This window comes from Ascidiella aspersa, chromosome 6 (genome assembly GCF_963924565.1).
Source record: "Ascidiella aspersa chromosome 6, kaAscAspe10.2, whole genome shotgun sequence".
Classification (NCBI taxonomy): Eukaryota; Metazoa; Chordata; class Ascidiacea; order Phlebobranchia; family Ascidiidae; genus Ascidiella; species Ascidiella aspersa.
In genome coordinates this window covers 965,384-982,916 of record NC_139452.1, presented here as the reverse complement: position 1 = coordinate 982,916, position 17,533 = coordinate 965,384, and the positions used below count along the sequence as shown (strand labels likewise).

Below are 17,533 nucleotides of genomic sequence, written 5' to 3'. Positions count from 1 at the left end.
AACAAGGTAAGTTTACTGCTTCCAATGGTATCTAAATATAATGTAAATAAAAGTAAACTAAAATATAATTTTTATTAACATATTTTTGATTAATTTTATATCAGTCGTAAAGTTTTATTCACATTTATAAATAAAACTTTATATCTATTTCAATGTTGTCTAATAATATATGTATATATTTTTTTGTGCCAGTCATTGTATCAATAGTAAAATTGTCCTTCCGAATTTTTTTTATTAAATGTACCGACGTTTTAATTAAACCTATACAATAAATCTTTATCAGGGGTACATTTAATAAAAAAAATTGCTTAAAGAACAATTATACAATTAAAAACTTTTTTTAGTAATTCTATGTCATTCGTAAAATATTTTCCAGATTTACTAAAAAAACTTTGTACTTGTGTAACATGTGAGTTGTTTTAACTAATGTTAAAGTTGGCAAACTTTTGTCATTTACTCCATAATGCCATAAAAAGACAATCATTTAGGAAAAAAAATATGATTGGGTAGAAAATATTTTTAGATAGAAATTGAGTTTGGTTTATTTTTCAATAATATAAAACAGGGGTGGGCAACCTTTTCCTAGTTGCGTACCAAAACCAACCTCAAAAAAACGCGTAAAAAACTTTAACTGTCAATTATGCTTTCAGATACACCGGCAATGAGATTGCTAAACTCCGATTGTTGATAGTTTAAACCCAGGGTAGACAATACCCCTTTGGGCTAAAAAAACCTAGTTATGATAGCCAAAAAAATATAAAAAAACGCCAAAAAGTATAAAAAAGCCTCTTATACCTGTTTGGTAAAGAAGGTTACGGGGCGGATTATGTTCCTTGGCGTACCGGATTTGGCCCGCGGGCCGTTAGGTTCAGCCGGCCCTGACCTATATCTTAACGATTTTATGACATTTTTTAAGGTATATTTTTTACGAGGGATGCTGAACCAATCGGCAGAGTACAACGAAACTTATACGTAAGTTATTTAGAATATTCTACTTGATTAGCATTTAAAAACTCTGACACTAGACTAGTGGTTTTTCACCTTGCAGGCAATTACCTAAGTCTTTAATTTTAAGATACAACAACTTCCTAAAACAGCGCTTCAAAATGTTTTCATATGAGGACCTCCTTTTCTTGAAATAATGGCGGATTCCTTTAATGTATAAAATAGAGAAAAATAAAGAAAAAAATGCGTCATAAAAATAACATTAATTAAGTTGGTTATGCATACTAACTATAACTTGTTGTACACAAGCTGTCAAAAGATTAATTAAAATTAAAGTTCAAGAAGGAAATATTCTCCAGAGTAATTATATTATATCAGTCTAAAAAATAAGAGATTATGCGGACCACTCAAGCCATGCATTCTCAGGGAACCAAACAAAATATTCTTAAAACACTTTTTTCAGTTATAAAAATAAAATGTGTCTAACAAGTGTGATTTATGGTTTTGTGGTAGAGTAAAATGCTTCTCGTCTTAACTACATTATCATAATTTTACTTTTTAAACATATCTAAAACCTATTTGCCCCTATCACTTATTTTAGTTTTTAAAGTAATTTTTTTCACAGATATCCCGATTTCACTTTTTCTTCGCTCGCCGTTCACCCCTTTACTGCCCTCATGTGGATCGACTCAAACGATATTTACCTAGATTACACAATTCAGGTAAACTCGCAGGAACCTTGAGGTTAATTTCTAATTTTGAAATAAAAACACCTGAAATTGAACAACAATAACGTATTTGTTGCTGTATTTCTGTTTTTTAGTTAACTTTCAAAATCGTTCTGTTTTTTTAGTGAAGTTTCACAATATTTCTGTTTTTTTTAGTTAGTTTTTAAAATCTTTCTGTTTTTTCAGAATAATTTTCAAAATCCTAATTTTTTTTAGGTAATTTTCAAAATCTTTATGGTTTTTTCAGTTGATTTTTTTTAAATCTTTTTGTGTTTTCAGTTTATTTTAAAATCTTTTAGTTTTCTTAAGAATCATTTTTGAAATCTTTTAGTTTTTTTTAGAATAATTTTTGAAATCTTTTAGTTTTTTTTAGAATAATTTTTAAAATCTTTCTGTTTTTTCAGTTACTTTCCAACCTGGGAGCAGACGGCAGCGGATCCCATGATATTTCTTCAGGTACATTGTACGGCAGAAACTTTGAGCTGAAATATAAAGTCTTCCAAGTTTACGGCGCAAATGATCCATCCGTGGTCGAAGTATTCTTCCTAATCCGAAGCCATTTGGTGAGAAAGCGTTTATAAAACCCCTTTCAGATATAATTTTGAAGAATATACTGTTGCTGCCAGGCATTGTTACAGTTGTAAAATTGTTCTTCCGGATTTTTTTTAGTAAAGTACCAACGTTTTGGCGCAATTATATTCCCCTAAGAAGATTGCCTGAATAGGTGGTCGAAACGTTAGCACTTAGTTTAGCCTGCTTAACTCAAAACAAACTTGAAACAAACAGAGCACACTTTTGATTGGCTTGAGTCTTTCTGTATTGATTTATGTCTAAACTTGTCTACTTTTTACTGAAATTAAAAACAGTAAAAAAAGCCCTAACCTTCAAATATTTCATTCTGACATAAAAAAAAAAAAATTAAAAACTGTATACACATACGAGTGTTTTAAGTTTTATTACTGCCTTATACTAAAATAACTTCTTTGTTTTGTAAATTACATGTTTAAACTCTAAAAAAAACTTGAAAAGCAATATATTTTTGTATCCAGGTTATTTAAGGTTTTTAAGTTACACATCGACTTATATTTTCCGAACAGCTGTATTATTTCAACAGTGGAAGAACCGACCACCATCTACTATCTGACTCATTTAAATCAAACTGAACAAGCTGTTAACGCATTTCAAAGGGTATATTGTAAAATATGAAGATATATCCTCGCCCTAACACGTAAATGACGACAATCACTTCAAATGGAAGCAAATGTTCTTTAGACTTTCCTGCCTAATGTGCATTACCTTTGCGATTGATTTTAACATTCTAAAAATTAGTATAACTGCGGTTTTAATGACTACAGCGTACTGTGCACCACAACACGTCTCACAACTATAGCGCTAGAAAAGTCAAGCTGAACCTAGTTCTACAGCTCTCCAGGTTGAAGATAAAACACAAAAGCGACTGATTCAAGATTCAATTTATTTTTATGCATCTTTGCAAACATTAAAAAAAAATAGCCCAAGAACAGCAAAAAGACCTAACCGTCATCGCGTCTAGCTGTCATAAGTTAGATATTTAGGTATGAGTTGATATGAGTTGATTAGTTACCGACTGGATTGGTCCAGCCGGTCCAGTAAATAAAACGAGATCGAGTTGAACTATTTAAAACTTTTTTTAACCATCAAGCGAAAAACGCTATAATGGTTAAATAAGACAAAACGCTATAATCACATGCACAAACAGTTGAACATGCATCACAATTGTAAAATGTTCCCCAGTTATGGTTGAAACTAACAATATAAAAGGGCGGATCTTTATGGAAACTAAAAAGCAGGTTTCTGTTTGTCGATCACTGTTGTTTCACTGACGCGTATATTAACAATAAAACTAAAGGTTAAAAAACCCAAGAGAAAATGAAATACAGGTTCAGACCTTTTAAGTGGTGAAATGTCACTTCGTTGGTTTTTTAAAACTAACAATATAAAAGGGCGGATCTTTATGGAAACTAAAACGATTAGCAGCAGGTTTCTGCTTGTCGATCACTGTTTCACTGACGCGTATATTAACAATAAAACTAAAGGTTAAAAAACAGAGTAAAGCCGGGATCGGACATTTTAAGATTTGAGATTTCCAAGTTGAGTTTGTTGAAACTAACCCTTATTTTTGCTTTCAGTGGGGTTCGTCTACCGCTTGGATCGTCCTTAATGTTGAAAGTGTAAGTCGCAACCACGTGAACAACAGAGCTGTTGTGTCCAACAACGGATCTTCGGTGAGGAATGTTTTCTTCGGGTACACTCTGCTTTCAAAGTAAGTTATCAGTAGGGCGATTATATTTTGATCTAAAATAAAATAATTTTTGACCTGTAAAATTAATACACGATACCCTCGTCCGATACACGATACCCTCGTCCGATACACGATACCAAGTGGTAGTGTCGCTACGTGCCCCGTGCCCATCAAATATCCAGTTAATGAAGAAAATTTAGCCACGATATACGACCCAATGCAGCGATTTTACATTTAAAGGCGAATTTATAAAAAAAATTATAAAACAATTTACCCTTAAACAATTCAATTCCATTCATTTTGCTAATTGTAGGGCACAGTAATGATTTCATTTGGTTTCAGATCTAATCGCCGTAATTTTTGTCCAAAAATTTGATCGTTTTTAAAGGAAATCTGTTCAACAAATAAAATGAAAACACTTTTTTTACTTATTTTAATCTTACTGCCTCTATTTGTTAGCATTTATTATTTTTATTAAAATATTTTTACAAAAAATACTTTTTGGTTTTAACTTAAAGTAGCTCATTGTAATGTGATATTTTTTTTCTGTATATTTCGTATTAAAATTATTATACTTTACAATTAATATAATTACCAGGTTTAATTCTTTTCCAGGGATCCTGATGTGTTTATGACTGACACAGAGATCAGAAATGCTCTTTTAATCATGGGAAACGCCATTGTACATTCGGAAAACGATTCAGGTAGGTTTATTAAACAATAAAACAATCTATAAAACTAATAGATAGGAATCGCTCTTCTGATGTAAACGAAGTATAAAGCGACGTTTCGGCAGCAGATACCAGCTGACCTCATCAGGGTCAATAATCAATGTGTAACATCTAGTTAGTCCCATTATTAACCCTGATGAGGTCAGCTGGTATCTGCTGCCGAAACGTCGCTTTATACTTCGTTTACGCCAGAAGAGCGATTTATATCTATTGATATGTTGCCTGGTGGAGCTAATTCTATTTTTAAATGTATAAAACTATTTATTTGTACGGATAAACTTATCATGCGATTTACTTGAAGAAATGCATGTTTTACAATTTAACACCTTGCTGACTGTTTTTTGTTCTAAGTGGTTCGCTTCATTTCAAGCTATTAAACTTTTAAAATTTTTCTCGTCGGCAATATGTGTTGTGTTGGAGGGCACGATTCTCTTGTTGATACATATACCAGGTTAATTTATGAAAACCTATTATTTCTTGTTATTATTTTTTCTGAATTAACCGATCATAACCTTTTGATTTTTTTGTTCAGGCATCGTTTTACCGCCTTTCACCACTGCAGTGCCTATATACGGTGAGGTTAACAATTGTTGCATGAAAAATCTTTTATCTGGTATTAACGAAGCTATAAAACAGTGGGCACCGAACTTTTCCAAAAAGGCCCGGATAATTTATTTTCTAAAAAAGGCCCGGATAATTCTAAGCCCTGGTTGCAGGTCGGATATAAATTTTTTTGTCTAACTTTATTAACCTGGGAACACTATGCGCGGATCCACAATGTAGCTTAATAATCAATTGCAAAGTCAAAAAGGTCGAGTAGATCGACAGCATCTTGATTACGTTTCGGTATGCATTTGTATCATCATCAAAATGAAGGATTTCGCATTGAAACGTCTTAAATATGATGTCGATCTACTCGACCATTTTGGCTTTCCATCTATTTTATTATCAAACTTTATCAACTTTATTATCGTATAGAAAAATAAATGTAAATAACTATACGATCGACATCTCTTGATTAAGACGTTGTCAATACGCAATTATCAAAATGTGTTTTACTTGAAACTTTCATTTGTTGCCCGTCATTGCTTGCACGAAATCCTTGACTGACTGATTCAGTTGGACACTCTGAAGGCTCCCGGTGTATAATGATATTTGTGCAGTTATTGTTGGACGATTGGGGTTATGCAGGCCCATATCACAGTTGTACACACTTGTGTATGAACATTAGCTGTAAAAAGAAAATCGCAGTTGGCCACTTGTTTACCTGCATTTATTTTACTTGAAACTTTCATTTGTTTGTTATTTTCCACAGAATTCCAGGAAGCCCGTCGTTCTTTGTTCGGAATCAACAAAACTGCGGCAATGATCCGCGCGCAGGTTGCCGACTTCTACCAGTACGAGTACGACAGAGGAAGCTTTGATATTTCCGACGGTGGCGAAGATATGTACGATGGTGGAAACAATGTAAGTATGTGTGGAAATCTAAGGGTTTAGAACAGTAGTTGTCAACCGGGGTGCCGCGGCGCCCTTGTGTGCTATTTCTAATGCTCAAAGGTGCCGATAGATACTTGACATTTTTAAGAATCTGATTTTTATTCAATTGGTAAGCTTCTTGATGCGACTATTTGTGTCATTTCATATAATATGGTTTCTATTTGCGATTAGAAACCATTTTATATGAAATGACATTTTCCTGCATGTTTTAAGTTGATTCCAGCCCCTCTATTTATTATTTTTAAGGGTGCATGTCGTAAGCCATAAAAGTTGAGAATCACCAGTCTAAAATACGAAAAGATGTTGAACAAACAGAGAAAAAGATTATATTTTTTAGGTCATGGCTTCCAATCAAACTATATTTGTGTCCAATTTTTGATTTGTATAAACGCGAACATCTGTGTGTTGCTGTCAGGAGCTACACTCACCAACAGTGGGTGAAGAAATACGCGAGTTTAAAGCAAATAAACAACCCAACTTCTTTCCATTTTTTTCTTTCCGTTGATCTCTTCTCCATATCGTAAGATTCAAGCAAAACCACAAAGGTTGTAAAAGAGATCCAAAAACAACTTTATTCAACAAAAGCAGAATACTATAATTACGCAAAAAGCATCGTCAGTTCTGCTAATATACTTATTCAAATAGACAACCTTTGTGGTTTTGCTTGAATCTTAGTTGGAATAAATTATAAATGCCGTTGTTTCCAGCAATATGCGAGTCTCTTTCACGTGCCAAATGCGAAGTATCTTTTCAATTAAAACTTTTTTCAAATTTAAACTATTTAAACCCATTTTTTCGCTCTAATATGTTTTGCCCTAAACAACAACAGGTGGTTTTATAATTGAATTTTCTATGACGTCACGTTATGACGTAACTCTGTGACGTCATCCCTTACAGCGTTATAAATACTTGTCAAGTGCTGATTAAAACTAAACATCTTAGTTTAAAATACTAAGACTTTGTTAATAGAGAAAACACTTTATTTGTGTTCTTTCTTGATGACATTGATAATAAATGAGTAACAAAACTTTATAATTACAATTTGTAGTTATAAATTACATGTTAAACTTGACATTTGTTTAGGTTTATTTTTCGCGAGGAAGTCACAATCAATCAGCGGAATACAACGAAACCTACTTGTAAGTGTTTGAATATAGCTGAAACGTAGTGAGAATATTCAAGCTCATACACACTTCTATATAGGTTTTGATATTCATTCTACGTCTAACTACAACCTCCAGCCATTATCTTTAGATTTATTTGAAACTTTTACAGAAAGACATACCTACTTCTGTATGGGCTTTTGATGTTCTTACGTCTAACTACGGGATGTGGAGTGATTGGCCTTTAATCTTTTTAATATTAGTTATTTAGTCTTTTTAGCCAATCATATAAGTCCAGGCATGATGTTTAGCGAGCAATTTGGTACAAAAAATCGATATTTCAGCATGGCAACAAACCACAAAAAGTTTTTTTAATGTATTAAATGCCTCATTTTTTCTTTCCAGTAAAACTTTTGTGTGTTTCAGATTTCCCGATTTCACGTTTTCCTCTCTCGCTATTCATCCATTTGTAGCACTTTTTTGGATCAATTCTGGACACACCTACACAGAATACTCAATCGAGGTAAAATATTGCTGCTTAATATATTGGAAATACTTAAATCGTTTGTATCTAATTTATTTCGATATATGAAGTTTGACTGAGGCGAATAGAATCTATAACCTGTTTGAAAATACAATTCCTGTTTCATCTAATTTAATATAAACCAATATTTCGACAAGTATTTATAACCGAAGAGCTTTTTCACGTTTTTGCCGTTAATTATTTACTGTGGCGTCAAACTTCAATGCCCAATTATGACGCCGTGTTTCCTAAATGAATTATTAAACTATGACGTCACGTCTTTACTGTTAATTTATTATTTTGACGTCACAATTTTACAACGAAATACTAAACTAATAATATCACAGCTTTCATGTTAAAAATTTTCGCAATTAAAATTTTCGCAATTATATAATTCGCAATTATGAAGTCATACTTTTCAAAAGTAATAATAAACAATGACGTCACTTCTATGTTGGTAAATTTCCAAACTTAACATCATGCCTTTTGAAAGGATTTCTGGCCTTACCGTCTGCGTTAGCCCAGTTTTGTTTTAAATTGTTGTTTTTTCAATTTGTATTAATGATTTTAAAAGTTTTTTTTTAAGTTTTTTAAATTGTAACTTGTATCAGTACGCGAACAGGTTCATTTTAATGAAATTTTGACGAGTTTCCGTAACTATGCTCCATAGGTCGCCTTTGAGCTTAAAGTATTTTCATTTCAAAGCCTGTACATAGTTCAGTGTCATTTTGAACGTTTTGGATGTCTCTTTATTCATTTTCAACGTTGAAAATGAATCAGGAGTTGTTTGAAGCGTCGCAAAATGCTAATCAAAGCCATACTATTCTATAAAATCGACATTTCGCAATTTACAGACGTTTCAGCAATAACTCATGCCATCATCAGTGCAGATGTCAAGTGAAGATAATGATGATGGTGGCATGAGCTATTGCTGAAACGTCTGTAAATTGCGAAATGTCGATTTTATCAAATATTATGGCTTTTATATTTTTATTGAAATTACTAAAAAAATCGTGTATTGTGTTCCAAAGATCAATAAAATTTCAAATTGTTTCATTAAAATTTTGTATAGTTAAGGGCGGGTAATTCTTCAATATTTAAACTATAACTTTGGCATCATTTTGTTTCAGGTGAACTCTAACCTCGGGGCTGATGGAAGCGGAAGTATTGCGCTAACTTCTGGAACGATTAATGGCGTTGGCTTCCAAGTAGCGTACGAAGTTGTCCAAGCTTACGGAGCGAGCGACCCAACAGTTGTGGAAGTCTACTTCGTCGTCAGCAAACCTCAGGTGGGATACTTGCCTGGAGTTTTATATTTTGAAGATTAATTTACAGCAGTGGTTCTCAATCTGTGGTACGCGGAGTCATTTGGGGTGGTACGCTATACGCAGTATGTTTTTAAGTAAAATTACAGCTTTACCAAAAGGTTAAGCATTTTTTTTTTATTGTAGTTTTTTTATTGTAACTATACATTCATCGTAATGATTGTATAGTTAAATATTTTTTGCTTCTTTAACGATAGGAACTATTTTTTTCGGAACATCTATGCAAGTTTATTTTATGACATCATAGCAAAACAACAAAGAATCACAAAACTTGACCAGTATCTTGCAAAGTTAAAAAAGGGAAACTTTTTTTAGATTAGTGGGCCGCATTTGTTTTGAAATTTCCGGGCTAACTAATTAGCTAATCCACTCCTTTTAATAATCCTATTTACATTTTAAGTAAAGTTGAGTTTTACGACTTTTTGTTGGTACGCAACAAGATCATAGAAGCTCGAGGTGGTACGCAGTGAAAAAAAGGTTTAGAACCACTGATTTACAGCATTTCACTGAGCTAACGCAGACACATTAACTGAAGATGATACAAGCTCGTGTCCAAACGTCGTAATCAAGACGATGTTGATCTATTCGACCTTTTTGGCTTTCAATTTATTATGAGGCTACATTACAGATCCGTGCATAGTGTACCCAAATTTACAGCAGTTTTGCATTTTTCCAGCCGTTGTAAAGTCTTCTGTCGTCAGAAAACCTGTGGTGTAATATTTTTTTACGTTTCCAGTTGAAATATTGTGCATCTGGGTTAATAGGTATGCCTGAAAAGCAGAACAACTTAAAAAAATATGAAACCAATCTGTATTTTATTAATCTAAGATTTTTAGAATGTTCAAAAATATACAATATTTAACCAGATAGCTTTCTAACATGTTTATGGTGTTCCAAACAATATAACAAACAATATATATATATTATATATATTATATACATAAGGATTTAAACTGCTTTATTTGCTAAACTATAATACTTACTTATGATTTTCTGGATTACGATAAATTAAACTAGCGAATATTTCTTCTGCTTCTTCAAGGCGTCCCAAGGAAAGAAGAAGCTCTCCTATAAAAAAACATACTTACATCATATTACAATTCGATCATTATTAAGAAAAGAAAACCTGAAACGCTTAGAGTTCAGTTTTGTTTTTACCAAGCGCTCAATCTTTTTTCTGATTTTTAAAGTTCCAACAAAAATTTAGCAATTTTTAACTAATCTGGTTGATATTTCATATAAAACTTCATAGTTTTTACGAAACTTTCACAAAAACTGCTGTTTGGAACAAATACAATTATTATTTGTAAAATTGTTAGGGTTTTGCGAACGTCCAACTACAGCCTCCACTCATTATCTTTTATTCTTTATTCGAAACGTTCAAAATGCTGCTTACTTCTGTATGGGCTCTATTAGTTATTCTACATCTAACTACAACCTCCAGCCATTATCTTGAGATTTATTTGAAACGTTTGCAAAATGCTTTCTGCTTACAACCTTCAACATTTATGCTCAAAAACGTTTTACTTTCAGTGGGGATCGTCGTCTGTTATTCTTGAACTTGAGCGTAGAAGCTTTACAACCGCGAGATTTCTCAACAGAGCTTCGGTGAGAAACAACGGATCTCCTGTGGAGAATGTTATCTTTGGATACACTCTACTTTCAAAGTAAGTTCATTAGAAACATTGTTTTATGAAATATATCTTTTTGGAATTAAAAAAAGATTTTTTTTTAGTTTATGAGATACCTTTGTTTTTTTTTTGAAATAAAAAATAACATTTGGCATTTATAAGGATTATTTGTGATGTTAGACAACCGAAAAAAATTTGGAGCTTTTTTTAAATGTGCAATTTTACTAGTGAAAATATTTACCTATATAATTATTTGTCGAACGAAAGTCTTGTATTTCTTATTTAATGTTATTCAGTGGTCAACTATACATTTGAAGTGGCAATTTTTAGATTCACATTTTTACCATAAAATGTTATTAGCAAAAAATTGGTTTCGTTTAGAACAGTTCAGTAGCATTGGACATCTATCTAGCAGCCATATATTAATAAATAACAAAAATATAGTATTGTTAAATGTCAAGATTTACAGTCGAAAAGTGTTTGCGTTACAAGAAGCTTCGACACAATATTCAACTAACGCAATTTTGTGCGATTTACTTGAATTTGTTGATATTTGAAAGAATTATGAAATTGTTTCAGGATTTCTGAGCAGATCACAAACGACTCGGAGATAATAAACGTTCTTGAGAAGATCGGAGAAGCAATCAGTAATTCGGCAAGAAATTTCAGTAAGTCGATAATGTTTCACATTTTAGTAGGAAATGTATATTAAAAGGCGTATCTTTATTGTACTTATTGGCAGCAGGTTTCTGCTTGTCGATCACTGCTCCGCTGACGCACATATTAACTCAAATAGACATTTATAAGACCACGATGCCAGTTTATTCTTTTAAATATTCCATCATCCTGGTTTTATTGGGTTTTTAAACTTGAGTTTTATTGTTATTATTAGTAATGTGCGATAGTTTCAAATTGAGGCATATGTACCGCTGAATATGTCATCTTGACCCTTGAAAGATAAATCTCGACCTTAATTACTTGATAGTAACGACAGAATACTCTCACAAAGCTAGCAATTCATGTAAGACTCTATTAAAAGATCTTAAAATATATTGTATATATTTCATCAGCAAAGGCATCGTCAGTACATCTTCATTCGAATAAATAAAATACTGTCGATGCTGGCCAAATATAATATATACATCTTTTTAATTCTATTAGTAGTGTCTTACCTGAATTGCTAGTCTTGCTAGAGTGTTCTGCTGTAATCGGAACCAACGTAGGTTACCGATTTGTATTATCGCTACTTTAACCTTTCAGCAAGGTTTGCGGTTTACGGGAGTTTTTACTTACAAATCAGTGAAAAAAACAACAAATAAAATCAAAGAGGCTTCCAATCACAAAAACAACTTTTCTCCTAATACACGGTTTGTGAAAATTGGGCCTATGGATCCCTTGGGGTATGTGGACTAACTTTAAGGGGGTCCATGAAGCTGTAATCTTGGTGTATAACTTAACAAATGGACTGTAAATTAACTGTAAAGACTATTTGACTATGAGACTCTAAACCACAGGATGTGTATGATTGTATTTAATTGTATCGGTCGAACTAAAGCGTTCTTTCATTATTGCAAACAGAACCATAGACAATTTAAATGTTTCACTTTTTAAGAAACCTTCAATAGATACTCAACTTTTTTTGAGGCAAAGAATTTTCTGGCGGTAGGAGTGTATGATTGTAAGGCTTTATTTTGTGATTGTAAGGCTTTATTTAGTAAAGAAATTAAACCGTGTTGTTAAAAGGCTGTGTTATTTTGGGCAACAATAGAAGTTGTTCGACAGACTAACCATTGACACCATTTGTATCCAGGTATCATCTTGCCGCCCCTCATGCAATTCACGACCCCAAACCCAACAACTTACCCAACAACAACTTATCCCGACTCAACAACTTACCCCACCCACGACCCATTCACAACGAACACTGCAACGACGACGCCTTCAACAGCTGAAGGTAAATGCAGAAAAAATATAGCTTCTTTTATATTTCAGCTTTTATAGCTTATATATTTTGTATATAAATATCTTATATTACCGATATATATTTTTTTAATATTTTGCAGCTTCATTTATTTGACGTTGTCTTCTCTTAGAAGAGTGGTGCTCAAATTGCAATTTTTAGCGCAGTGAAAGACACACACAAACATATGTGTTTAATAGCATCTGTGATCTAGCCCCTCGGAAGTTGCTTTATGACCAACGATTACGGCTTCCGTATCAATAGTAAAGCAACTTCCGAGGGGCTAGATCACAGATGTTATTAAACACATATGTTTGTGTGTGTCTTTCATTGATTGATACGGACTGATGATCCCCCAGTGTGAAGTTGCTTGTACTAACAAAATGTGCAAGCATTGGCGCATGGTTGTTTCTCGACTCGCTCCTCTCTGAGCCTGCATAGCTCAGTTGGTAGAGCGACATTCCCGGCTTGACCGGAGGTCGTGAGTTCGAACCTCACTGCAGGCCAGTTGTTTTTCTGGCTTGCTCTGCTTGCATCATAGATCGACAGATTCGGCGAGTCTGCGATGGCTTTTCGGTGTACTGACTTAATTGGGTTAGATCAAACCTTTTCAAGCTTCAATACCAAAAGCTCTTCTCAATGTTGCTCAACATATTTGAAAACTAGAACACCAGCATTAGGACCCAAAAATTGTTTTAAAAATAGTTTTCAATTTAAATACAAAAAAAAATCTTAATCTATCTTATTCAATAGCTTTTAAACTGTAATAACTAAACACTTTTTATTGCTGAGTCAGCTTCAACAGGGCTAGATCACAGTTGTTGAACAATTATTTGTATGTATTTGCCGAGATTATTATGGAATCGAACCACAGGCGAACTACTTGTGCGTGACTTCCAGATATATATTATTTTGTAGGTTTAAAAGTGTAAACTTATCTTCAAGCAACCACCAATGGGGAGAAGAATCTTGTTGCACACAAGTGCACAGAGTTATACAATTTAACAACAAGCAACTTATTATTATTAACATGAAGCATCCTTAATTCGAATGAATACATATAGTTAATGATAAGCTAAAAGAAATATAAGTAGGAACATACAACAAAGGCTAACATAACACAACTACAGCACCAACTAAATAACATTAGGACAGCACTAACATAAATGGCAAGCATGCTGGCACAATGCTACATGTACAAAATCACTCATGCATATAAAGTCACTCATGCATATAAAATTAGTCAAGCATAAGAATCAGTCAAGCATGAAATAAAAGTAAATGACACATAAAATACAATTAAGGGGAATTAAAGTTAACAAAAAGCATTTGGCACAAGACATTTTTTATAGCGGCACTCCGGGATTTAAACTGCCACTTAAACTAACGTTTGTTCGTTTAGAAGCATTTGGAACACCGCGTCTTTTACAGAAGCACGCCGGGTTTGAAACGTTAAGCCACCAATATATTTATCTACATAAACTAACTCTGTGCGTCTTCTTTACCAGAGTTCAAGCAATCCCGTCGTGGTTTGGTTGGTGTCAAAAGAACCTCAGCACTTATACTATCTCAAATCAACAACTTTTACAAATACAATTACGACGGAGACAGCTTTGAAATTGACGATGGGGGTAACGACATGTATGATGGTGGAAATAATGTGAGTTTAAATTTTATTAAAATTTTTATTTTGCAAATTTGTTAAAAATTATTGTTTTGTAAATTTATTATAAATTATTATTTTATAAATTTAAACATTTACTACCAAAATTTAATTGTATTTTAATTTTTTTCTTACTTCAAATTTCTACATTTATGTAATATGTAGAAATGTATAGCAACTTAGTGTGTTGTGTCATTGATTTGCCTTTTAATATTTTTTTGAAATCGATATTCGAAAGGTTTTTTCATTTAAAGAATAAAAAACACATTAAGCCTTTTAGAAGCTTGAAATGCTAACAGTCATCGGCATATTAGTAGTTTTACTATTATTAGCTTTTTATGCTCATATTGAGGTGTTATTTTGTTTTACGTCCGTTTCAATTTGTCTACCTTTTCTTAATGGCATATTTTTGTTATAATTTGTGTTTAATTTTTCTCACCTAAAGGTGTTGCAATTATTAGGGAAAAGCAACCCATATAGAACTTAAAATATATATTTCTATTTACATTACTTAGTAATACCTTACACAACAAATAAAAGTTATTTACCGTGGCAAAATTTATTTTTTACGTCAAATTTAATTTTATTAAATTTTCTTCAGGTATTTTTTTCACGAGGAATGCTCAACCAATCAGCAGAATACAACGAAACTTATACGTAAGTTTTGAGCATGATGGTTGGAGGTTGTAGTAGGACGTAATAAGAATATCAAAACATCAAGACGTTGAAATTGAATAAGGATTTATTCGAAACGTTTAAAATGATACCTGATTTTGAATGGCTTTGATATACTGATTATCTGTAAGTAATCAAAGTATTCTTTTTTGGCGCGCTTTTGTTTGTCTTATCAGTTTACGTCACTTTACTGATTGCATCATCATTTAGTTGCAGCAGTTGCGGCTTGCGTAGTGCACCACTTGCCTAGAACAGTTGGTTTAGGTTTTTATTAGCTTATTCTTGACTTATGTTGTGTTATGTTTTTAGATACTGATAATGCTTTTAGTAGCGAAATATATTTATCTTTCTGTAACATATAAACAAACTGATTTTCGGTTTACTAAGTTTTGTACTTAGTTTAATCTTCATCTGTAAGCAATTTAGTATTTCCTACTTTAATGGGCGTTTTATGTTAAATGCGACAACATCGGGGAGTTATTTTAGTTTTTAAACTTGTTTTTTTCGCAGATATCCCGATTTTACTTTTTCTTCGCTCGCCATTCACCCCTTTACCGCCCTCATGTGGATTGACTCGGGTGCAACTTTCCCAAAATACGCAATTCAGGTAAACTCGTAAAAACATTGGGGTTAATTTCTAATTACTGATTTAATTTTTTTGAGTCACAATTTTAGATTGAAAAGAAAATTGTTTTTAAAAGCATTAAATTTAATAATCAAACCAAAAATACTTGATAGATGACAACAGATTGTTATACTCGTAAACACATCAGATAAAATCTAAAAGATTTCTAATAACTGATTTTTTTCGACTCTAGGCTTCAGTTACATAATTATTAACTCTTCCAACTATTTATACTCTTCTTACCTATGATTTTTTATTCGTTGCTTGTACCAGGGATATCCGATAATGACGATATCGATAACCGACATTTTCGCATAAAAATACAGCCGTCGGTTCCGATAGCACGTCAATACTTGTAATAATATCAGCAAATAATGAAATTGAAACGTGAAATGTTATTACGTTGCTAACCTGCCATGTTCTTATTAAAAGTGGAGTTACGTACCACCAAAAGTTTGCTATTAGTTTACTGATATCTTCGAAATTTCAGAAAAGTTTGTTATATACGGACGTGTTTAGGTCTTATTTCGGCACTATACAAAGACTAATTCTGTTAAATTCTCGACAAGCTTTCGAACAACCGTGCTTTATGCTTTATTAGTTCAAAGTAAAATCAAACCTTGACCTAATTACATTTCTACTTTGTAAAACTTTTTTAATTAAATTTATACTTTGACCTGATGAAGCACGGTTGTGCGAAAGCTTGTCCAGAATTCAATATAATTTGTCTTTATATAGTGCAACCTGAATACCCTATTTATATTGACAAATACAGTAATTTACAATAGTATTTGTTCTTTATCTTTTTTTCAGTTGAATTCCAACATTGGTGCAGACGGGAGCGGAGTCATTGATCAATTTTTTGGAACTGTGTACGGCGCCAATTTCCAGTTGAAGTACCGAGTCTTTCAAGTTCATGGCGCTTCTGATCCAACTGTGGTCGAAGTATTCTTTCTTATTCAAAGCTCGTTGGTAAGAAAGGGCTGGAACAAATTTATTTTTGCGATATTCTACCTGAGAAAACCGAGTCGGTTAAAAACAACTAGAGTCCGACTCCGGCCGAATCTACCATTTCGTCGAGTCCCACGTCCGGCTTTGACTCAGTCTAATATTTCTCTAATTTACATAACTAAAATAAGGCGGGCATTTAGCAATCCACTTATAGGTGTGTCTTTTAACTCATTCGCCCACAGTACACGGTTGGAAAATATTCCTCGATATGCCATTCTAACTTTACAATTAACAGTTTGCGGCCTTAATACTTTCGAATATGGATTTGCGCATGCGCACGTCGGACTCGGATAGTTTTACGTGGTCATACTTAAGCCCGACTCCAGCAAAACAAACCGGCACCGTCGAGTCCCGAGTCCGCAGATCTGTTTCCTTGACTTTGTCTATAACATTGCATGTTTATTTCTTTACATAATTTAAGTGTTAAGTCATTTGTAGCGAGTTATCTATTTTTTATTTATTGCAGAATTGTAGTTAGCAACAAAACCAATTTAACTAAAGTGTGCATACGCAAAAAACGCAAATAAGCAAAATAAGTACTTTATTAAAACCTAGCACAATCCGCAAAAAAATGACACGCAGTAATAAGGAACAGTTATAAAAATACAAATAAGCACTTACTTTTTGTCCTTTTTTCTATTTTTCTATTTTTACAACGATTTTTACTTTCAGTGGGGTTCTTCTTCAGCAGTAATTAATCTCGAAGTTGAAAGTTTTGACCGAAACCGAGTAATTAATAAAGTTACTGTGACCAACAACGGGTCTAATGTGGAGAACGTTTTCTTCGGGTATACTCTACTATCGAAGTAAGTTCACCAGAAAGTAGTTGACTTTT

General features: G+C 32.9%; 1 protein-coding gene and 1 non-coding gene across 2 annotated transcripts in view; both read left to right on the top strand.

Moving 5' to 3' along the window:
* Window positions 1-716: 716 nt before the first annotated feature.
* The window catches only part of LOC146139065 (uncharacterized), a 36,250-nt gene continuing 19,433 nt past the window's right edge, over window positions 717-17,533 (top strand). Inside the window, exons 1-17 of the mRNA XM_083391611.1 lie at window positions 717-1,667; window positions 2,078-2,236; window positions 3,842-3,975; window positions 4,570-4,658; window positions 5,218-5,259; window positions 6,001-6,152; window positions 7,266-7,321; window positions 7,712-7,848; window positions 8,886-9,097; window positions 10,667-10,800; window positions 11,344-11,432; window positions 12,575-12,718; window positions 14,233-14,384; window positions 14,989-15,044; window positions 15,573-15,669; window positions 16,501-16,659; window positions 17,371-17,504. Coding sequence (XP_083247737.1) covers window positions 1,623-1,667; window positions 2,078-2,236; window positions 3,842-3,975; window positions 4,570-4,658; window positions 5,218-5,259; window positions 6,001-6,152; window positions 7,266-7,321; window positions 7,712-7,848; window positions 8,886-9,097; window positions 10,667-10,800; window positions 11,344-11,432; window positions 12,575-12,718; window positions 14,233-14,384; window positions 14,989-15,044; window positions 15,573-15,669; window positions 16,501-16,659; window positions 17,371-17,504 — 1,991 coding nt within the window. The 5' untranslated portion in view covers window positions 717-1,622. The remainder of the gene's footprint in view (window positions 1,668-2,077; window positions 2,237-3,841; window positions 3,976-4,569; window positions 4,659-5,217; window positions 5,260-6,000; window positions 6,153-7,265; window positions 7,322-7,711; window positions 7,849-8,885; window positions 9,098-10,666; window positions 10,801-11,343; window positions 11,433-12,574; window positions 12,719-14,232; window positions 14,385-14,988; window positions 15,045-15,572; window positions 15,670-16,500; window positions 16,660-17,370; window positions 17,505-17,533) is intronic.
* Window positions 13,156-13,230, top strand: Trnaq-uug (transfer RNA glutamine (anticodon UUG)). The gene has a single exon. It is a non-coding gene; the product is annotated as a tRNA-Gln (tRNA).